Source organism: Dermochelys coriacea, chromosome 4, assembly GCF_009764565.3.
Source record: "Dermochelys coriacea isolate rDerCor1 chromosome 4, rDerCor1.pri.v4, whole genome shotgun sequence".
Classification (NCBI taxonomy): domain Eukaryota; kingdom Metazoa; phylum Chordata; order Testudines; family Dermochelyidae; genus Dermochelys; species Dermochelys coriacea.
Window position 1 is genome coordinate 131,829,742 of NC_050071.1, and position 23,169 is coordinate 131,852,910.

Below are 23,169 nucleotides of genomic sequence, written 5' to 3' on the forward strand. Positions count from 1 at the left end.
TTAAAGGACAAACAAGTGGCTATTCAGAGACTGATGAATGAATACATTAACTAGTCATTTTAAATGATTTGTTTGCAGATGGTTCATCTGATACTTTTTCCTGGCTTAAATGTGTGAAGGGTCAGTTACATGAACCGGAGAACTTAATGCCTACACAGATAATTCCTGGAAAAGGTATTCTAATAATTACTGTGCAAATATATGCGAACAGTACCAAGTGTTCTGTTCTGTTTACTCATATAGGGCCTGATCCAATGCTAGTTGAATGGAAAAGATTCCACTGACTTCAGTGGCCACTGGATCTAGTCCAGAATGCTTCCCCATAGACTAGGATAAAATGATTTGAATAATAAAATTGTTCAGCCAGTTTACCAAGAAGCAGTGTTTAAAGACTAACTCTGCATTTTGTTTTGCTGGTGTTGTTTGTATAAAGTATTTAATTTTAAGTACAGAAAGTATCTTGATTTCTCTGAAAAAGTTATATCCTAATAAACAAAACATGAGTTTAACTGACATCACCATTTTGGAAATGCTTTCTCTCTTAACCGTCTTTTAGCTACATAGTGTACTCACATTGAATCTGGATAGTCTTTGTTTAATTTTGATAATACGAGCTCATTACTGATTCTTCTCATTTAGCTCTCTATGATGTTGGTGACACTGTTCACTCTGTAAGAGCAAAATGGGGAATAAAGGCAAACTGTCCTTGTGCGAATAAGCAGTTAAAGGCTCTGTCAAAACCAAATCTGAAGGAGGATCCAAAACAGGTATTGCCACTATCTCACACTATATATACACATAGTTTGAGAAACAATGATTGAGTCTTTTAAAGGTGCTCGGTGTTGGCCTGACTCTGCTCTGATTAAAGTCTCAGTGATAACTGATTTCAATGGGTATGGAGTTAGGCCAACACCAACCGCTTCTGAAATCCCATTCTGTGGATCTGTGCAATATTAGTGTATGCCTATTCACTGGTTAAACTTTCTTAAATGTACTAGCAAAATGTTCAGGTGTCTATAGGGACCCATTTTTTTTAAAAATAAGTGTCCAGTTCTTGCATTGAGCGCTCTGCGGCTCTCATCGGCTGACTGCTAAAGGAAAAGGAGGATTGTACAGAAGAAGATATTTTCAAGAAACTTCTAGACTGGAAGGGTGAGGGAATGTGGTGGTGTGCAGAAAGAGAACAGTTGAAATTCCTCAAGTCCTGAAGACTTAATAACAAAATAATGCAACAAAGTAGGTTAAATCTAGAGGAAAATAAGCAGTTCAGAGGAAATTTGGAGGTCTTAAAAATATTAATCTATTTAAATTCCTAGAAGATATGAAAATGTTTCTTCAAAGATTCACGTATACCTTATAAAACTCCAGTAATGGAGTCTCTAACAAGAATTTTAGGCTAACTAGATGACGAATAAACCTTAATGGCTGGGATATAAGAGAGAGAGAGCTTTCCTATAATTAAAACATAGCTTCCATTTATGAAAATGTAACCATCTTATTGTAAACAAAATCCACAAAGCTAGTCCTTCTTTTTTTAAATTGCATTTACAATTTTAGTCCAGTTTTGAAGTACTCTTTTAAGTTTTAACACAGGTACTTGGGAATAAATTAAATGCTTCCCTTTTGGCAGTGCCCTTCTGAAAGTTGAGTAGTTTCCATACTACATATGAAATATTTAAATTTATCATGGTTTTTATTGCTAATTGGACTTGTGAAATAATCCCCCCTCCCCCCGCATATGTTACTTGGCAGGGTTGATGCTAGCAGTAGTCTTCCCCATCCCACTCCCTCCTTCTTCCCCCCCACCCCCAAATTGCCAAAGGCCAGCTCCACAAATGGTGTAAATCAGCATAGTTCCATTGATTTCAATGGGGTATCTGGCCTTTGGTTTTGAGGATAAGCAGAAGACCATACTTAAATTATGGCTTCTGCAAGCAAGTAAGTATTAAAATAGGTCTGACTTTGGTTTTAAACTTAAAAGCAGCATGAACTTCAGAAAATTTTAACCGTAATACTCTAGGGCAGTGGTATGTATTTGTTTTCTGTCTGGCCGGATAAGGTGATGGCCAAATCTTGGCAGGCCAAAGGGCTCTTTGAGTATTTGCACACTAGCGAAAGCATGTCAGTTATTGATTGCTTTATGTTGCATAAGCAAATAATTAAGTGCCTGATTAAAAGTGTACCACTATACGTTGAAATGTATCAATAGGGTAGCTTCAGTGTGTTAAAATGTAAAAGAAAAGTTTTTAAATAAATGCAGGTGAAGTCTGTTTATCTATATGGCTTGTGGGACATCTGATAACTGGGCATTCAGATAAAAGAAATGAAATTTTTAGCTGCAGTTTCCACAGTGAAACTTTTTAGTCACTGATCTTAATGATACTCTGTTGGGAGTGGAAATATTTGATATTCAGTTAGCCATAAATCCTCATGATCTGAATGAGCATTGGGTCCTCCGTGCTCACTTGGGTATTCAGGATTTTGGGCCCTGAGGATGGAGGAGTAACTGCAGGAGACAGGAGCATCCCTGGTACAATTTGAGCAGGGAGCAGTGGGGGAGGCCCAGGGAAGCAGGCGGTGACACCCCCTCCCCCCCGACAGAGCCTTTCCTATCTCCTGCTTCCCTCTGGGAGCAGTGCTGTAAGGAAGGCCCTACTACTTAGCTCATGGTCTACAATCAGCTCCAGCCCCTATATTCTTCTGCAGCATTCACGTGCTGACTTGCCTCTGACCCCTCCTGCCCAGACCTAGCATGTATGGGCTCAAGCTGTGAAGGGAAAGCGGTTGTCTGTCAGGGGAGTATAGGTGCTGAAGCTGCAGGGGAGGATTTTCCGTTTGTTCCACTTGGCATCTATTACTTCCTGCTCCCCACTGGGGGTTCTGTTGTAAAGGCATTCTCCCTTCCTTCCCCCCCCCCCCATCCAGTTCACCAAGGCTTCTGGTGTCTTTGGCCCTAGTGCTCCCTGCCAGGCAGGCCCTTTTCCTCCCAGGCAACAGAGGATCCTCCAAGCTGGTAGGTGCTGGCCTGAGGTGCATATGCTCAGAGGTGGAACAGCAAGCATGTAGCAGGGTGTGCTCAGAGGTGGGTCAGCATGGGGACATTGCAGCTGGGACTGGGGAGGGGGAGCACATGGGCTGGAGCTGCTGGGAGCCCAGGGTGGAATTGGAGCAGAGTAGTGGGCTATCCTTAAAGCAGAGCCCCTAGTGGGGAACAGGACAGAACTGCTGATGTCTAGCGGGCGGACCAGTTGAAAACTGCTCTAAGGTGTCAATAACAGATGCCAAAAAAAATATTAAGTAATAGGCTAGGTTGTTATCTCTGTTCCTCCATAGACTTCCTCTGTGACTTTGGGCAAGCCGCTTAGGTATTTTCAACTTGTCTTGCAGAGTTTAATCCCTGGAGAGAAATCCACACTTCAGCATAATTTTGGCCTAAACCCATTAGCCACTAGCTGTGATTCTCCTGTAAAACCAACATTTGGAAGTAAACCAGTCTCTTCAGTAAATACTTCTCCTTCCTTAAATTGGCTGGCTAACCTAACAAGTGGAAACGTGAATAAAGAAAATAAAGGTAAAGTCATATATGAAAAACAACCTTCCACTGCTACTAGCTAATTGAAAATGTACAATATCAGACCCATCTGCAGAATGGGGTGGGGGTTATGGTGGCTGGTTACTGGTATAAGAGTTTAATAATCCAGGTAAAAAGACTTGTGTATTTTAAAATGCCTAATCACCTAAGTCACTTTTGAAAATGGAACTTAAATTCCTAAGTCATTTAGGCATTTTTGAAAACTTCACCCATGACACTTGATTTTTGAAAACTGCCTAAGCGCACTAGGTACCTAACTTGCTTAGGTTCTCATGAAAATCCACTTGCTAGACTGTAGTACTCTGCAGCAATACAGTGGAAGGAAGTAATGAAGACTTCTGAGGAATAAGTAATAATTTGTCAATTCAAATATGGTGCCAGTTTGGGGAAGAGAACAGATCCCCTCCTGCCCCCAAAAGGAAATGGAAGAGGCAGTGCCTAATGTCTTAAAGTATCTGAAACTATGCAAGTCTGAAGAGTCTAATGATCTTGTTAAATTGGCAATGGGCAAACTACTTGTTGGTACTGGACTTGTTTACATTTCACCCTCAGAGTTTTCTGTGTCTGTTTTTAAATTTAAAACTACAGAAGGGGGAAAATGTCTCTTCCAAAAAGGAACAGTATTTTTTTTAATGAATATAGTTGAAATATAGTGTGACTTGAAGATGGCTTTAAACGGAATATATTGGCCATATTAACAATTTTTTTAAAATTTGTATAAAACTGTGCTTCAGACTCCAGAATATACCTGCCTTGGTTCAATTTCAGTGGAGTTTTTCCTCTCTGTTTCAGATAAACTCCTCACGTCCACTTTAAAGAATGAAAACAAACCTCTTCAGACCCTTCCCACTTTCACTAAACTCCCTACAGCCCTGCAGACATTCAACAGTGCAATATTAACACCTGTGAGCAACAACAACACAGGTTTCTTGAGGAATCTGCTGAACTCTTCTGGAGGAAAGGTATATATGGATTTTTGCAGTGCTGCTTCCTTACTGTGGTTTTAAAGCCAAACTGTGCTGGAAGTGTATAGTGAATAGGAACCATTTCACCAGGCATGTGCCAAATTAAATACATAATCAAAAATATTTTGTTGGGGAAGGCAGTTTCATTGTCTGGCTTTCGTCAGAGGCATCCATATGGTGGTGCCTAGTTATAGCCTACATGGAGTAGTGCCACAAGCTTGCTGCTACCCTTGCTCTGTCTGCTGCAGCCCATACACTTGGAAGGATAGATCTAGAGCATCCAGCAGATGCACTTCCCTGGTAGCCTTCAGGAGGGCTCCGAAATGACTCCCAGCTGGAGTTTAAAGCTGCATTCTCCATCAAGTGATTGATTGATTTTTTTTTTTTTCTTTCAGATGCATGGATTGCAAATTACTTCACCCTGTCCCTCCAGGTGTGAATTAAACCCAGTCTGTAACTAATTTTGAAATAGTGGGGGAGATATTTAAACTGGGTTTCAGAAATGCAATCTCACTGATTTCAGATTACTAACTTTAAATATAATCCTAACAAGGAGCCATGCTCCATCTTCTTCAATGGGTTTGGAGAGGTATAAATAACAGCAAGTCTTTCTACAGTAGTTTAGTATAAAGCTATGTCCCTTACATAATTAAGCATAAACTATAAGGAGATTATGCCTACATAATATAAAAGTGGGCTGAAGTGAAAAGGAAACAGCTGATGGCAAAAATATGTAGTAGGAGTGTTGCATGACTTATTACAATCTCTGCAGAACAATGGCATCTTGATATATGACTGCAACAAAAGCATATATTAACATTCACTTTCTCTTCTCCCTCTTCAATTCAGACAGAAAGTGGGCTCAAGAGCACTCCCAAAATCCTTGATGACATTTTTGCATCGTTGGTGCAAAGTAGAACTCTCACAGATTTGCCTAAGAAACCTCAAGGATTAACTATAAAGCCTAGCATATTGGGCTTTGATACACCTCACTACTGGTTATGTGATAACCGCTTGCTGTGTCTTCAGGATCCCAACAATGCGAGTAACTGGAATGTCTTTAGAGAATGCTGGAAGCAAGGACAGGTATTTTCCTCAAGATGTTTTGTTTGTTTTCCTGCACACTGACATTATCGTTAGTGGATTAACAATACAGACTATGTAGGGTTTTTTTTTTTAAATGGCCCTTATAGCTGTGGTATCTGAGCACTAGTCAACAAAGGATTTTCTAAATATAGACTGTATCTAGTGGCAGAGCATACAGCTGGATGTTCAGCCTTGGTTCTGAGCTTGATTATAATTTCCAGTTAGTAGTGCAACGTTTGGCTTGCTACTGTGCCAGAGAGCCACCATGGATTGTGTCTAGTGGTTAAAGCAGGGTGGGACTGGATTTCAAACTTTTTTTTAGCATTGCCACTGACAAACGATGAGGTCACAAAATCGCTGTGCTTTCGTTTCATTATCTGTTTAGAAGGGAATGATTATCCATAATTGCTTCCCTTACACAAGTGTTGAGTGAGCTCATTAGTGCTGAGCTCTTTGCATAGAAAAGAATAAACTGTATAAAGTACTACTTCTGTGCATTTTAATATCTCTTGCTGGGATATATTGGTGGCTCCAATTGTGACTCTGGCTTTCTTGTACCAGATGGAGGCTGTCCATCATAACTTCTTTGATTTATAAAGACAGGACAGCAAAGTTGTCTCTAAAACTATATGTAAACCTTTATTGGGGAGTGATTATGCACCTTTAATACCTACCATGTCCTGTTCATAAATCTGGGAGTTGACACCCAAAGTTACTTATGAAAAATTGCTCACTTAGCAGCAATGATCTCTGTCACTGTCTTGTGGCCCACTTTTTTTTTTGTCTTCTAACAGAACATACTTTTTCCAGTTGAGAGTTAAAATTTGTGTGAAAGATTTACTACTTCTGTTTTCCAGGCGACTTAATACACTTGAAGTTTTTGTAAGCTTTAGAAACTGCAACTTAACTTCTGAAAGTACAGCATATGAATGAATTAGCAGTTTTGTTGCTACTGGTTCCTCCTTTATTTCCCTCAAGTATGGATAAGATTTCAAACTACAAAGCAGCTTTTATTATAACCTGTACAGACTACGTAAATCTAGCATGGCAGCCGAAATAATGGAAAGGCATTGTAAATTCTACTAAGTATATCTTCATGAGGTACCCATGTCCTCAGCAACACTATAAATAAGATGTTAGAGAAAAGGTATAGTTATTTTAAAGAATATTTTCAATTTTTTCTTATTAAATTTGGTATAATCTCTGGCATTGCCATTATAATTCCTGTATGATGAGGCCCTGCAGAAATGCTTATTAAATCTTAAAATATTCTGTATTAAAGAGGCATTAATTTTCTCTAATTCATATGTCTCTTAGCCTGTGATGGTGTCTGGAGTGCATCACAAACTAAATGCAGAGCTTTGGAAACCAGAATCCTTCAGGAAGGAGTTCGGCCAACAGGAAGTAGATCTGGTTAATTGCAGAACCAATGAAATTATCACAGGAGCTACAGTAGGAGACTTCTGGGATGGATTTGAAGATATTCCAAGTATGCAATTTGAAGTCACTTATATTCTGTTTTTTTGGCTAATGGATACTAAGAAATATTGCAAACAGAAGAAAATATCCTGCTTTCCATTCTTACTGCTTGCTTTACTCCAGAATGTCAGACTTTTTTTTTATCTTTGACATCTCTGTAATGGGAATATGCTGTTCTGTCTGGCTTGGAAAAGTTCCAAGTTTCAGAGTTTGGCAAATGGTTCATCTTCCCCATGCTCCAGTGTAGCATGCGTGTCAGTGCTCTTTACAGGTGCACCTTGTGAAATGCACTGACCTTGTTCCTAGTCCTCCATACTAAGAGGAAGATATTTCTTCAATATCTCCTTTTGAGGGCTCTTTCTTCAGCATCTTTTTTTCCCTCTCTCTGCCAGAGAGAGGGTCTTTGGGGGAACACTTGGATGAAGTTTGAGTACTCCCATAGCCTAATGTACATCCTTCAACTGCTTTACCAGTTGAATGGAATCTGGATGATTAAAATATAAATGTTGATGCTAACAGGATGGTTGAATTGGCTTTTTGAACCCCCTAGAGAACTTTTTTTTTATTTCCACATGTGGCCTCATCTTGAATTGATACCAGAAGTGGTGTCTTGAATTCCTCATGAATCAGACTATCATCTCCAGGTGTACTTCCTAAAACCTCCTTCTCACCTGTGGGAAACTAGACTTATTCAGTAGATGTTTATGAGGGTGCAGGGGTCTTCTACTTTTGCTGTTTGAATAGGACTAAAGCAATTTAGAAAGCCATCTACGTTTTTAGTAACCCTTAATCAGTGTAAAGGGAATGCATTTCCACTCAGTACATCTAAAGTGCATTAGGCTGTAGGCTGGACATGGTTAAACACTGGTTAGTTTGCTCCACTACAGGGGTGGGCAAACTTTTTTGGCCCAAGGGCCACTTCTGGGTATAGAAATTGTATGGCAGGCCATGAATGATCATGAAATTGGGGTTGGGGTGCAGGAGGGGGTGAGGGTTCTGGCTGGGGGTGCAGGCTCCAGAGTGGGGCCAGACATTAGTTCATGATGCAGGAGGGGGCTCTGGGCTGGGGCAGCTGGGGTGGGGGGAGGGGAGCAGGTGTGAAGGCTCTGGCTGGGGGTGCAGGCTCTGGGATGGGGTAGTGTAGGAGGGTGCTCTGGGCTGGGACAGAGGAGTTCAGAGGGTGGGAGGGGGCTCTGGGCTGGGGCAGCGGTTTGGGGCACGGGTGCAGGCTCCGGGTGATGCTTACCTCAAGCAGCTCTAGGAAGCAGCAGCATGTTCCCCCTCTGCCTCCTATGCTGAGGCACGGCCAGACAGCTCTGCTGTGCACTGCCCCATCGGCAGGTGCTGCTGCTGCAGCTCCCATTGGCTGCGGTTCCTGGCCAATGGGAGCTGTGGGGGCAGCACTTGAGATGGGAGCAGCATGCGGAAAGGAGCCCCCTGGCTACCCCTATGCGTAGGAGCTGGAGGGGGGACATGCTGCAGTGCGCAAACCACACCCTGCTCCCCAGCAGGAACTTGAGGGTCGGATGCGGCCCACTGGTCGTAGTTTGCTCACCCCTGCTCTACTAGAATTCAGGTTTCATCAGTGGTCTACCTACATAATGTCTCCATCGTGAAAATCCGCAGGGCGCGCGCGCGCTCTCTCTCTCTCTCTCATTTAGAGCTGAGGGTTGCTTTGCGAGGACAGTTGTGCATTACTTGATTAAACTAGAACCCATCAGAAAAGAATTGTGCTGCTTGCTAGGTTCCCACAAGTGGAAACAGAGGCAACTTCAAAGAAAACATTTAATTCTCATAGTTGTTGTGGTTCTTAATGTGAAAATGCAGAATCTATCCACCTCCCCCCTCATCTGTAGAGTTAGATTCTCTTAGAACTGTGGCACTTGGGGGAAGAAACTTAAAGCAATGGGAGCTGGACAGTACATTTCTAACCTCTATTCAAAGTGTCTGATACTGGGAGAGGTGGCTGAGAGGACACAATAGCCACTGATTTCCTGAAGATTCCTGAAATTAAATTGCAGCTGGGATTGGATGGATAGGGAGGACACACCCAATTTCTGGAAGAACCAGTTGCTATTGTAAGAAACTGCTTTTTCTGGTACACAAGTCAAGGAATTTTCCAGACAACAGTGTCATAGGAAAAAACAGGGCCCTGGTTTTGCATAAATGTTTGTGGCTACAGTGTGCTTGTAATGTGTGAGACCAGATACCTTTGGATGGGTTTTCTATTATAAAAAGTACAAGTTACAAGAAACTAATACCTGTGAACTCTTAAACATAGGCCGCCTTAAAACAGAAGGAAGGGAGCCAATGGTGTTGAAGCTTAAGGACTGGCCTCCCGGAGAAGACTTCCGAGACATGATGCCATCTCGGTATGAACTTGTGAAAAAAATATTCCTTGCATGGTTGTTGCACCAAAGACATCACAGAAATCACAAATGCTATTGACCTCTGAAACATCTGATTCAACTCTGAGCAGTGACTGTCGTTTATGCATAAAGTACATCTGTTTCTGTGAGATGCTCAGCATGGTTGAGTGTCTGAGAAATGAGCTTTGCTATAGATGCTCATGAATATACAATAGGTTGCATTTGCATCTAAATAAATTAACCCTTTGCTGCTGATTGATAAAGTTTAGACTTCAAAAAGGGAAAAATCCATAACACTTCTTAGTTTTTAGGTTCTGTCAAAGTGTACATTTTTTGCCAAATTTAAGCTCTGGGCCAAATTTAATCCATGCCTTGCCTAACTTGCATATTGTACTTAATGACAATAGAGATAAGTGGCCAATTAGTTGACATTAGGGGCTTCAGTGTTCAGTACGTTGGTATAATTACTAATATATCTTAAACTTCACATATCTACTACGTTCCTGTGTCTTTTATCTAGCTGTTTGTTCTCCTGTTTTCCCATTTAGATTTAATGAGTGCATTGATGAAAAGAATTATACCCCTTGGCTGGGAAAGAAAATAATGCTGGTTGTTGTAATTTTAATAAATCTGTCCCTCAAATATTTTATACTGTTGCCTAATATTAATGGAGTTGTATTACCATAGGTTTGATGACCTGATGAATAATATTCCATTGCCAGAGTACACTAGAAGAGATGGTAAACTCAACCTTGCCTCCAGACTTCCCAACTATTTTGTTCGACCAGATTTAGGTCCTAAAATGTACAATGCATACGGTAAGTAATCCTGTTAATTTTGTAGCTCATACTTTCCATATATTCCAGTAAATGTTAAATTCAGAATTAAGTACAGACCTGTAATCACAGACAATCAGATTAGTCGTTCTGTCAATCCAAATTAGGTGTTTGATCTTGGTTCCCTTTTGTAAGAACTAGAATTGCTCAGATGAGTTACTGTCAATATCCATCAGTTGATCTCTTGGTTTCTATGTAAGTAATCAGTTTTGTCCTTAGTTCTTAAGAACCTCTGTGCATTCATTCCACTGTCCTTTTAATGACACATCTGCCTGTTCTTTGTTACTTTATTGCAGCTCTCCATGGATATTTGCTTGTCCTACTTGTGCCCACTACTTCTGCTCAATCTTTTTGGAACTCTTTTTTTCCTCTGAGCCATAGCCTTCCTTTTTAATCTTTTCCTGAGCCCTTCTTTCCTTGACGTGTGTTTTAAAACAGCTCTCAGATATGGTTCTTTCAGAGCCATGCTTGACAAATTTTTCATTATGGGAGTTTAGTATAGCCGCCATACTTAATAGGAACTGGATTGTTTCTGAGACTCATACTGGCCTACATGGCTATAGAAAACCTGTACTAGTAAGTCTTGAGCATGGCTTCTGTACATTTTAGCCATGTTAGGCATGAAGGCAAACAGTGTGTTAGGCCATAAGCCTATTTTGAAAATGTATTTTTTTACAATTGTAAGTTGATAGTGAGGCCGGCCTTGGATTCTGACTTTCTGAAAAACAGTTTGATACTGTAATCATGTTAACAAACATTTGAAAAGCAATGTTTACAAATACAACTGCTTCTGAAAGTGCATATTTCTTTATTGGCCTATAAATATGTTGAATATATTTAAATTTTCCAGGTTTAATTACACCAGAAGATAGAAAGTATGGCACAACAAACCTCCATTTAGATGTGTCTGATGCAGCTAATGTTATGGTTTATGTGGGCATACCAAAAGGGCAGGTCAATCAAGAAGAAGGTAAAACATTTGCTCATTGAGATCAGCAATGTGTACTCAGAGGCAAAGCCCTTCAGTGTAATTATGCATTCACTCTTTGTTCTGTAACAGAAGTGCTTAAAACTATACAAGATGGCGATTCTGATGAGTTGACAATTAAGCGTTTTATAGACAGTCGAGAGAAACCTGGAGCTCTATGGCACATTTATGCTGCTAAAGATACAGAGAAGATCCGGGAATTCCTTAAAAAGGTAGGTTAATGTTATGCTTAGAAACAAACTTACACATGGGGAATAGAAATGTGGTGATAGAGAGTTCTTCGATCTAACAAGATCCAGAAGCCAGACAAAACTAAGGTTAAAAAGAAATGCAAATTTTAACTGAGAGTAACTAATAGAACTGGGCAGAGAATTCCCTTTCATGGAGAATTTTGATATTTCAAAATTGAAATTTTGGTTTAGTTTCAATTTGGAACACAAAATAAACGCTTGGAAATTTTCTGCAAGAGAGAATGGAACCTTGGCTCTGAGACAGCCAACCTGCTGGGAGCCTTGGTGTCTCCAACTCCAAGGCAGCCTATAAAGCAGGTTGCCAGGGAGCAGGACAGGTGAGCTTGCAGGAATGTAGACAGATTCTGTAAAACTTCATAATCAAACTTTTTTTTTTCTCAGCAAAGTAGCTGGATTTTGCTAAAGCATCAAATTCTGATAAAATTCTGTTGAAGCAGTTTTTCTCCAAAGTCTAGTAATTAACCTTTGGAACAATGTAACTGAGGTTTATAGTGGATTATTGATTACTGGGAATTTTAAAATCAAGACTTAAAATTATATCCAAAGAGATGCTGTAGTTCAACCACCCCTGAATCAATTACTGATTCAGCTAAGTCCTATAGCCTGTTACGCAGAAGGTTAAACTAGATCACAATTTTCCTTTCTGGCCTTAATCTAAAATTAATTTCATGTGGCATGTGCTGCAGGGGCTCTTGCACCAAGAATGGCCAGATTGTGTGATAAGTTAGAAGAATCTGGTGGTAGATGAGCAGTGGGGTCAGAAGGGAGAGTAGAAACTAGCCCAGGAGGTAAGATAAAGGAAATTTGAGTGTTTTGTGTGTGGTGGTTTTTTGTTTGTTTTTGTTGTTTTTGTTTTTTTTAAACCATGTTTTCAGTGGATCCTGAATTTATGGCATTGTGTGAGGATGGAGATACGATCTTAAACTGACACTCTAGGCAAGAATTTCAGTAGCCAGGCTCCACCCTCCTGACTACTACAGTGTGGCTTGAATACATTATAACCTTTAAGAATCTTAAAAACTGGTCAACTTTTAAGTCTGCTGATATCTGATGTGTAAAGGATTAAAACTGGAGGGAGGGGCGTTTTGTAGCTGTCAGTCCCAGACCCTGCCAGAACAACAGATGCAAAACCTACACACACATCTCCACTGCTACAATGATCAACCCACCCTCCGCCCCCCACAACCTACCTTTCAAGCTCCATGGGTCCTGCACATGCCTATCCCAACACAAGCTGTACCTCATCCAATGAACTAAATGTCCCAATAGCAACTATGTGGGTGAAACCAGACAGTAACTATGCTCTTGAATTAACTCCTACAGGAAAACAAAACACAAAAACACCCTATTGCTTGTGGGTGAACACCCCCGCCCTCTCCAAGCGATCACTATATGTGACTTATCAGTCCTCATCCAAACCCCCACAACACTTGCAAAAGACGAGCCATAACTTTGCTGGACACTAAAAATCATTGACTGGATTTATGGCTTATTACAACAATCTATAACCCACTAACAACCCCCCTCTTTCTCCCTATGACTGGAGAGGTGTTAATGTGCCACTTCACCTTGAATAGTCCCTTGAAATATGTTAACTACTTATATTAAACAATCTGCTCCACCTTGTATTAAGCTTCAACACTGGATGAGGCCAGGTCTACACTACACGCTTATTTCGGCATAACTACGTTGCTCAAGGGTGTGAAAAATCCACACCCCTGAGCGATACAGTTATACTGACCTTAACCCCACATGTCGAAAGTGCTGTGTTGGCGGGAGAGCTTCTCCCACCGACATAGCTATCGCCTCTTGTGAAGGTGGAGTTGAGCCGACAGGAGAGCACTTAGAGCATCTTCACCAGAAGCTATAGCAGCACAACTTCAAGTTTGTAATGTAGACCTGCTCTACGTTTCCTATAGCTGAAGAAGAGCATTGTGTAAGCTCGAAAGCTTATCTCTCACCAACAAAAGAGACATGAGGTGGGTGAGGTATTAACACTGGAAGGGATAATTAAATTATGCAGACTGAAGAACTTTGTTTCTGCCTATCAGGACTTTGTGTAGGCCTTGCAAGACAGCTTAATTCGTGGGCTCAATTCCAGGTGTAGTCCTGTTTGGTAATGGGAACAAAAGTAAACCGGATGCAAAGCTTTTAAAAGCGAGGTGGTTGAGTCAGCCAAATGATTGGAAAGCGTATGTCTGGTGAAAAAGACCTTGGAAGAGTGAAACTTCCAAATTCTGATGATGATTCTAGGCTGTTCTCTTGGAGAAATAAACTGCTGATAAACCTACACACTGTCCTATTCATAAGAGATGTGAATGTGGGGATCTCTGACAGGCTTATCAGTAGGGATCAGAGAGGGCTGGTACACCAGCTAGGTTTAAGGGATGTTAATGGCAAATAAGTACACTGCTTCTACATGGGAAGTTAATACTTCAACTTTGTTTCAGAGGACCTTACAAAACAGTACATAGCTCTACCTTAAATATTTGTATGAGAAGACCAAAGAGGTAGATTATAGTACATATCTTATTTTCTAGAACAAAACCTCTAATCCCATTGCTGTACTGGTTCTCTGTGTGGCCTTGTGCAAGTCACATGAAGGACGCAGAGGGGCTCTCTGTAAATTATACTTGTCCTTGTCACAGAAATGTAATGAAGATCATTAGCAAATGCTTGCAAAGTGCCATGAGAATATCAAATCTTCTGTATTATTAAACAGACTGTCGTAATAACCTTTAGAGCTCTTAAAGTACTGGAGGATGAAACTTCCATTTTCATTAATGTTTATAGTTAGTACTCAAGTATCAGGGGGTAGCCGTGTTAATCTGTATCCACAAAAACAACAAGGAGTCCGGTGGCACCTTAAAGACTAACAGATTTATTTGGGCATAAGCTTTCGTGGGTAAAAAATGTATGCCCAAAAGCTTATGCCCAAATCTGTTAGCCTTTAAGGTGCCACCGGACTCCTTGTTTTTATAGCTAGCACTCTAATTGAACACAGAAATACACAGGTCAACTACTCAATGGTCTGGCTTTGTCTGTCAAATGCAACAAGTGCACATTGATACAGTATTTGATATCTTTTTTGGATACTCACTATCATATTGTGACTATTTGTTCAGGTCTCAGAAGAACAAGGTCAAGAGAACCCCGTTGATCATGATCCAATTCATGATCAGAGTTGGTACTTGGACAGATCTTTGAGGAAACGTCTTCATCAAGAATATGGAGTTCAAGGCTGGGCTATCGTGCAGTTTCTAGGAGATGTAGTTTTCATTCCCGCAGGAGCACCACATCAGGCAAGAACCAGTGACACTATTATTGACTTGATAATTTTAGACTTCTAGACATGTGACTGATATCTTTGTTCTCTCTCAGGTTCATAACTTATACAGTTGTATTAAAGTAGCAGAAGATTTTGTTTCTCCGGAGCATGTCAAACATTGCTTTTGGCTCACTCAGGAATTCAGATATCTGTCGCATACACATACGAACCATGAAGATAAACTGCAGGTAATTTACCAATTTTTATTTTTTATATTAAAAAACAAACTACATGTGTAGGGTTTAGTAGCAACTGCATATTAATGTTCTGTTGAGTTGCACTTAACGCAGGGGTGGGCAAACTATGGCCCAGGGGCCGCATCTGGCCCTCCAGACATTTTAATCCGGCCCTCGAGCTCAAGCCGGAGAGCAGGGTCAGGGGCTTGCCTCACTCCATGCGGCTCCTGGAAGCAGTGGCATGTCCCCCATCTGGCTCCTATGCATAGGGGCAGCCAGGAGGTTCCACACGCTGTCCCCGCCCCAAGCACCACCCCCGCAGCTCCCATTGGCCAGGAACCACAGCCAACGGGAGCTGCGGGGGTGGCGTTCCCCCCTCTGGCTCCTATGCGGAGGCATGCTGCTGCTTCTAGGAGCTGCTTGAGGTAAGCGCCCCCCAGATCCTGCACCCTTGACCTCCTCCGAACCCCTCGGTCCCAGTGCGGAGCACCCTCCTGCACCCCCAACCCCTCATCCCTAGCTCAACTCCAGAGCCCCTACCTCCCTCCTGCACCCTGAACTCTTTTTCTAGCCTCAGCCCAGAGCCCACACCCCCAGCTGGAGCCTTCACCCCCTTCCACACTCCAACCCACAATTTTGTGAGTATTCATGGCCCACCATACAATTTCCATACCCAGATGTGGCCCCTGGGCCAAAAAGTTTGCCCACCCCTGACTTAATGCATGTTAACAGAACGGTTTTAATTGATATTTTTAAATCAAATTCTGGAAGAATTAACTCTTCAGAAGTAATTGAATTTTCTGTGTAAGTTTTGTGGAGGAAGCTTTTTAAAATGTTGCTGTCTTCCTCATTTCTTTGGTTTCATGGAGCTAAAGAACTATAGTCTCCCCTAATTCCAAACTTGTCTCTCACCAAACTCATATTTTGTGATACGATCATAAGCCAGTCTTGAACTTTTAAAAATGACAGTTATTTCTCTCGTTTGAAATAACCTAATGGAGTCGCACTGAGATCAGCCAATGAAACTGTCGGAGAGAGACCTGGGGGCTCTGGAAGAGGACATACAGCATTGATAGAATTATTAAACCTGGGACATTTCCACACTCAAAAACTTTAACTTCAAGTAATGGTTGCTAGACTGCACAGCACAACACAATTCTGAAAATCAGTTATAATTCAACCGTACCTACATTCCTTTCATCAGATGCCATCTCAGTCTCAACTGTTCCCCCTCCACCATCCATGTCCTGTATATCTCCATCCTCATGCTGAACAAGTACTATGCAGCCTTAACTCTGGACATACCTATAATACACCATTGAATTTACGTGCAGATTCAGTTCAGTACCATATATAACTAGGTGAGCCAAAATATAGAACAGTTATTAACATGAATCATCCAGTCACTGTTTGATACTTAGGAAAATATCTCAAGTAGCCACTTATACCTGTTGCCATACCTCACCTAATTGTACACACCAATACAGAAGTAAGTAGAATGGACTTCATTCAAGCTACACCAACCTTCAGTTAATTGTTGAAAGTTGAATATACAACCTTAAACATGGTTGGAGTTCATGAATGCTGCTTATTTTGGAAAAACTCAGTCAAAAATTTTTCACTCTACAAGAGTCTAAATGTAGAATCTTCGAGACTGACTAGATAAGTGCTTTAGCTTTGCCTCTTTAAAGTGGTTAACTTCTTGTTTTCCTTCTAGGTGAAGAATGTCATATACCATGCTGTTAAAGATGCAGTTGGGATATTGAGAGCTAATGAATCCAGCCTTAGCAAACCATCAGGTGGAAAGCCTTAACCATGAACTGTGAAACTGAAAAATATTGGCAGCAGTTTAAACTATTCCATCAGGACCTCCTGTGGATGCTGAGATTTTATTAATGTTACCTCATCTTCCTTTCAGCAGTACCAGAGGATCATGGTACTTTGTTCTATATATTTGTCTAATGTTTACAAACCTGAGATGTATATGTAGTAATATTAACTACTCTGACATACTGTGAATGCTCATTTGCAATAGAATTTTATAAGGAAAAACTCTCCAAACTGTACAAAGATACCTCCTGTAAACCTTACTCTGAAAAATATGTATACTGGTAATTTCCAAATTATTCATTTGAAAAAAGTTAATCAAGACATGATGCAAAAGTCATCAACTTTTGTAATTTGCTTTCGGGGGGAGGGGACAGGAGGAAATACAAAGTTTTGATTTAATAGCCAAACAGTAAGTGTACTGAGAGTGCAGTTCTTAAGTTTTTACATTAACACAGAACTAGCATCAAAAATAGTATTAAAACTAGTGTATATTGACAAGGATGGGGATTAACCATTTTCAATTAAATGTGTTTACATTTCTAAATGTTAAATGAAAAGGGCATTGCTCATTAAAAATTCCTGTATTGAAACTTTGATTTCCAGCTTAAACTGGTATTTGTACTCTTTAACTCTAGGGACTAATAGTGAATACCCTACATACAGCACTTACTTCAGTTTTAAGAGTGTGTTCCTTTTCCAACCTCTTCTGTTGACCCTCTAAACTGACTACCCTGATACAATGCTATTAAGTTAAAAACAAAAAAGGTATCTACAAAAGCAAGGTGTTTCAGGGTAGAAACTGCTACCTTGTGCTTAAAGAAGAGGTCTGAACTAAAAGCCTAGGTAACTGGAAATTAAATTGCATTTCATAGCACTTTTACAAACTTGGTTAACTGAAGTTGGTTTGATTTAACTTCTCAAGTTCTTATTCCAATACTGTTACTGTAGTCTCTGCAATAGAATGAGATGTGAATTATCTATCCCACTCTAGATCATGTCAAAGTGGCTTTCAAGGCTGTATTTAAAAGAGCAGCTAGTCTCATGAGGTATGTCCACACAGCAAAGAACCTGCACTGGGCCCAGGCTGCGGGGCTGGTTCATTGCTGTGTAGACTTCTGGGCTTGGGCTGGAGCTCAGGCTTTGGGCCCTTACTACCAATTGCATGATCCCTCTTCTTCCATGCAACCCTTCAGCTATTCAACCTCACTGTTCATAATGCTTCTTCACTAAGGTTCTCACTACTTTTGTCCAATAATTCCTTCCCCTCTCTTTCTTTAACCCAGCATCTTCTGCCAACAGGTTTTTTTTTGGTGGTAGAAAAAAAAAATGGCACTAACACCTATTGTCACCCTGGTCTGTCTCTATACTGGATCCCTTTTCCCTACCTGTTTTGATCTCTGATTGTAAGCTCTTTGGAATATGAACTACATGGTACAGCTCTTGAAGAAAAAATGTTAAGTGCTTGTCAGTCTTGATGCACCTGTACTGTATGCATTGAGGCGATCACGAAATGACAGCTCTCCTGAGTCTATTGAAAGGAAGGAGTAAGAGCAACAGACTAAGAAAATGGACTTTATAAAAGATGATTTTAACAAACTCAAACTGGTGGGGGTTTTTTTCTTGCCATGTGACCTTAGGGGAAAAAGGAGTGCAGGAGAACTGTCAGTTTCTCAGAGAGATAATGTTGGACACAACAGTAAACTAGCCTCCTGCAAAAGAAAGATAGTAAAACAGTAAGAGGCCACTGTGACTCCATCATGAACTTTTTAATAACTGGGAAATCAAAAACAAATTCTACAGAAAATGGAAACATGGATAAATCTGGTCTGACTGAGTACCAAAGAATTGCACAAATAGCTAGAGACAAACTCAAACTTAATCTTGTAGAGCTATAATAGATTTGATTTTATGTTGGAGCTAATATTAACTTTGCCTTGCTCAAAATCAGCCCCAGCCAATGAGATTGAACAAAGTGGACATGAAGGGAGCAATTTTTTGGACTTGCCTGGCATCTAGCCAATTGTTTAAAATACGGGAAGATAGGTTGCCACTACTGTGTCATGCAGTTAGTAAACAGCCAAAAGATGAGAACTATATATTGATAATGCTGATCTGCCCCTATGAACCCGAAACTTCCTGTAGCTCAGGAAAATTACCGCACAAAAATAAGCATCCTGAAGATCAAGAGCAGCAAACTAGTCGTGTGTGTTCTTACGTGCGCGTGCGGAGTGGTGTAGTGTAGCTAATGTTCTTTGCGTGGTGGTCCCTATTGTATTCCTCTGAGGGTTAGGATGCATGTCTAGAGCTTTTTCAAAGTAGTATTGCTCAGTGGTTCATAGGATTTTGGTTTTTTTGTTGTACTTTGGTAACTCCTAGTCGTTCCTTATTATTAAGGATTTGTGACTCCACCTCAACAGTGTTCCTTGCCAACCAATCTTTCCTCTGCTGAACTCCCATCTCAGGGTAGTTGGTTATTCCAAAGATGCCAGGATTCAAAGTTTGTGCTTTCTACCCTTGCTCATTTTCTAACACCAACACTGTTTGTACTGTTTGGGGGAAGCCCACATCACCTCTTGGTGCAGTATCTGCCTCTCCTTCCCTGCTCATACATGGGAAGGCCAGAGTCAGATCTTGGATAGGGAACCCCCCTGTGCATCGGCCTGGGCGCTTCCCCTACCATGGAGCTTCCATCCAGTACTACGGATCTCGCATCAGGGCAAGCCAAGAGCCATGGAAGCATGTGCATAAGCATGGCAGTAAGTCTGTCTCAATCCAAGAGAGATGCTGCACTGTCCACTAGTTCCGGCCACAGAGTCGCTACACACTCCAAGGTGCAAAGGAGCGATAGGCCACACCACTTGCCAGATCTGCTGGTCCTTGCACCAAATCTGTGTACCCCTCCTGCCTTGGCTCTGCCAGATTCCCATGATTTGTCAGTCCTGAGACAGGTGCTTTTACTGGTTCTGGTCCATCAATAGACTGGATACCATTGACTCTGGGGAAAATTGTAAGTGCTCCCAGCCCTCATGAACTGTTTGCCCTGAAAGGAGTGAGGTTTCCTTACGTTCCAGTGCACTCACTTCTGCAGAGGGCTCCATCTCCTGCATTGCATCTACCTCCTGCTGGCCATACCTCTCAACGCATCCTGTTCCAACTGCTCTGTCGGCACGGTCATTCACACAAGACTAACTCCTGGACATTCAGCACAGTCCACCTTTCATTTCAGAAATACAACTACCAGAGGGTTACAAGGCCTCCGTGGTAATTTCCTCCTTTGCCTTACTCAAGAAGCTGGTATCCGGCTCCTTCTGCTGCTGTTGTACTTGTGCTGCTGGATCAACTGGGTTGGCCATATTGGAGTTCATGGGCCCCAATATTTGCCTTCAGAACAGTCTCCTTTGGCTCAGGAGAACCCCTGTTTCACTGCCCTACTTTTCATCCAGTAAATATTTGGAAGTAGTTAGACAATGCACCAATCAGCCCAGCTCTGACAGCACAGTATGGGGAGACTTTGGCAAACCAATAAAGTGCCTGAAACCACTATTGTTTATTGCTAACAGTAGCTAGTTCAGCAGGCTGTAAATTGGCCATGTAGTGGCCTTAGCTTAACCAAAGCGGGAGGGGATTTTAGGTGCCACAGAAAGGGCAGCTTGACCCAGCATCCTTCCTGATAAAAATGTTGAAATTGCTGATATATATTTTAGAAAAACAGGAAGTTTGTCTATAACATCCTCAGGAACGTGTTTATCAGGGCTTCAAGGCATGCACATACTGGAAAAAAACATCTAGTTAATTGATGACCATAAGGAAACCTCTCTGTTGACCTTTTAAAAGTTGCTTGCTTAGCAAGTTTTTTTTTTAATGTGACATGTCATTGTATTACTAATGTATAAAAAAGGGGGAAAAGTTGGAGGTAGTGGGACTCCTTGGGAGGGTTTCTTCAGGGATATTCCCCCTGAATGCATATTGGGTCCCCAGGGGTAGAAGAAAGTTTGGCTAACGGAAGCCTGTTGCTGTGCCACTTGAAAGTCACACTCAGCTTTGGTAATTATCAAGGGTTGGGGGTGTTTTACTAACCTGTTGTGGACATGTAAGTGCTTGAGACAAAGTTTAAGTGAAAACACTCCTATGTTGCCCTGTTTGTACCAGCCTATCAGTCAGATGGCCATATCTCCCTTAATTTGTTTCCTGACACTACTGCACAGAGTAAAAGTTACCAGAAGTTTTAGGTTGACAGAACTCTGGGTAACAGTACCAGTGCAGCTGGAGAGATTCACTTTGTCTCCAGATGCAGTTGTGTCAGACACCTTCTTCCTAGCCAGATGATTATCAGTTTCAAGAACACCTAGGGAGAATAGACAATGCTCTTGAGATCATAGAATCATAGAATCATAGAATATCAGGGTTGGAAGGGACCCCAGAAGGTCATCTAGTCCAACCCCCTGCTCAAAGCAGGACCAAGTCCCAGTTAAATCATCCCAGCTAGGGCTTTGTCAAGCCTGACCTTAAAAACCTCTAAGGAAGGAGATTCTACCACCTCCCTAGGTAACGCATTCCAGTGTTTCACCACCCTCTTAGTGAAAAAGTTTTTCCTAATATCCAATCTAAACCTCCCCCATTGCAACTTGAGACCATTACTCCTCGTTCTGTCATCTGCTACCATTGAGAACAGTCTAGAGCCATCCTCTTTGAAACCCCCTTTCAGGTAGTTGAAAGCAGCTATCAAATCCCCCCTCATTCTTCTCTTCTCCAGACTAAACAATCCCAGCTCCCTCAGCCTCTCCTCATAAGTCATGTGCTCTAGACCCCTAATCATTTTCGTTGCCCTTCGTTGTACTCTTTCCAATTTATCCACATCCTTCCTGTAGTGTGGGGCCCAAAACTGGACACAGTACTCCAGATGAGGCCTCACCAGTGTCGAATAGAGGGGAACGATCACGTCCCTCGATCTGCTCGCTATGCCCCTACTTATACAACCCAAAATGCCATTGGCCTTCTTGGCAACAAGGGCACACTGCTGACTCATATCCAGCTTCTCGTCCACTGTCACTGTCACCCCTAGGTCCTTTTCCGCAGAACTGCTGCCGAGCCATTCGGTCCCTAGTCTGTAGCGGTGCATTGGATTCTTCCATCCTAAGTGCAGGACCCTGCATTTATCCTTATTGAACCTCATTAGATTTCTTTTGGCCCAATCCTCCAATTTGTCTAGGTCCTTCTGTATCCTATCCCTCCCCTCCAGCGTATCTACCACTCCTCCCAGTTTAGTATCATCCGCAAATTTGCTGAGAGTGCAATCCACACCATCCTCCAGATCATTTATGAAGATATTGAACAAAACGGGCCCCAGGACCGACCCCTGGGGCACTCCACTTGACACCGGCTGCCAACTAGACATGGAGCCATTGATCACTATGATGCCACTGGAAGAGGCACAGGACAGTCAGCACAAGTTACAAGAGATTCTACGCTCATTGGCACCAGCAAGAGTAGCCAAATCACAGAATATCAAGGTTGGAAGAGACCTCAGGAGGTCATCTAGTCCAACCCCCTGCTCAAAGCAGGACCAATCCCCAACTAAATCATCCCAGCCAGGGCTTTGTCAAGCCTGACCTTAAAAACTTCTAAGGCAGGAGATTCCACCACCTCCCTAGGTAACACATTCCAATGCTTCACCACCCTCCTAGTGAAAAAGTTTTTCCTAATATCCAACTTAAATCTCCCCCACTGCAACCTGAGACCATTACTCCTCATTCTGTCATCTGCTACCACTGAGAACAGGCTAGATCCATCCTCTTTAAAACCCCCTTTCAGGTAGGTGAAAGCAGCTATCAAATCCCCCCTCATTCTTCTCTTCTACAGACTAAACAATCCCAGTTCCCTCAGCCTCTCCTCATAAGTCATGTGCTCCAGTCCCCTAATCATTTTTGTTGCCCCCCACTGGACACTTTCCAGTTTTTCCACATCCCTCTTGTAGTGTGGGGCCTTACCAATCAATGATGCCATTCTTCATGTGGCATGCTCCAGCCATGAGTGTACCAACCCCAAAGGTTCAGAATTTTTATTTTCAACCCCCTCCCCCCCAACTCTTTGGTAATACAGGCTCCATCGGAGTGGACCAAACAATATCACCCATGCTCCACCCCAGCAGACGGGGAGGGTAAGAGACTGGACCTCATGGGTCGAAAGGTCTTCTCAGCCAGACTACAGTTCTGGATCCCTTACTACTTGGCACTGATGGCCAAGTATGATTTTATAAGCTATGGCTATCT

At 41.8% G+C, this 23,169-nt stretch overlaps 1 protein-coding gene across 4 annotated transcripts in view; it reads left to right on the top strand.

Moving 5' to 3' along the window:
- Positions 1 to 17,496, top strand: part of KDM3A (lysine demethylase 3A) — a 46,027-nt gene extending 28,531 nt beyond the window's left edge. For 2 of the 4 annotated variants that reach the window (XM_038400155.2, XM_043512712.1), the window contains 13 exons: positions 79 to 174; positions 640 to 767; positions 3,388 to 3,571; positions 4,385 to 4,554; positions 5,407 to 5,643; positions 6,961 to 7,132; positions 9,404 to 9,494; positions 10,179 to 10,309; positions 11,178 to 11,297; positions 11,388 to 11,527; positions 14,692 to 14,868; positions 14,948 to 15,082; positions 16,788 to 17,496. In XM_038400155.2, coding sequence (XP_038256083.1) covers positions 79 to 174; positions 640 to 767; positions 3,388 to 3,571; positions 4,385 to 4,554; positions 5,407 to 5,643; positions 6,961 to 7,132; positions 9,404 to 9,494; positions 10,179 to 10,309; positions 11,178 to 11,297; positions 11,388 to 11,527; positions 14,692 to 14,868; positions 14,948 to 15,082; positions 16,788 to 16,883 — 1,877 coding nt within the window. In that variant the 3' untranslated portion in view covers positions 16,884 to 17,496. Of the gene's footprint in view, positions 1 to 78; positions 175 to 639; positions 768 to 3,387; positions 3,572 to 4,384; positions 4,555 to 5,406; positions 5,644 to 6,960; positions 7,133 to 9,403; positions 9,495 to 10,178; positions 10,310 to 11,177; positions 11,298 to 11,387; positions 11,528 to 14,662; positions 14,869 to 14,947; positions 15,083 to 16,787 lie in introns of those variants that run through there. The other 2 variants (XR_006280611.1, XM_043512711.1) reach the window with 2 other exon arrangements.
- Positions 17,497 to 23,169: the final 5,673 nt, after the last annotated feature.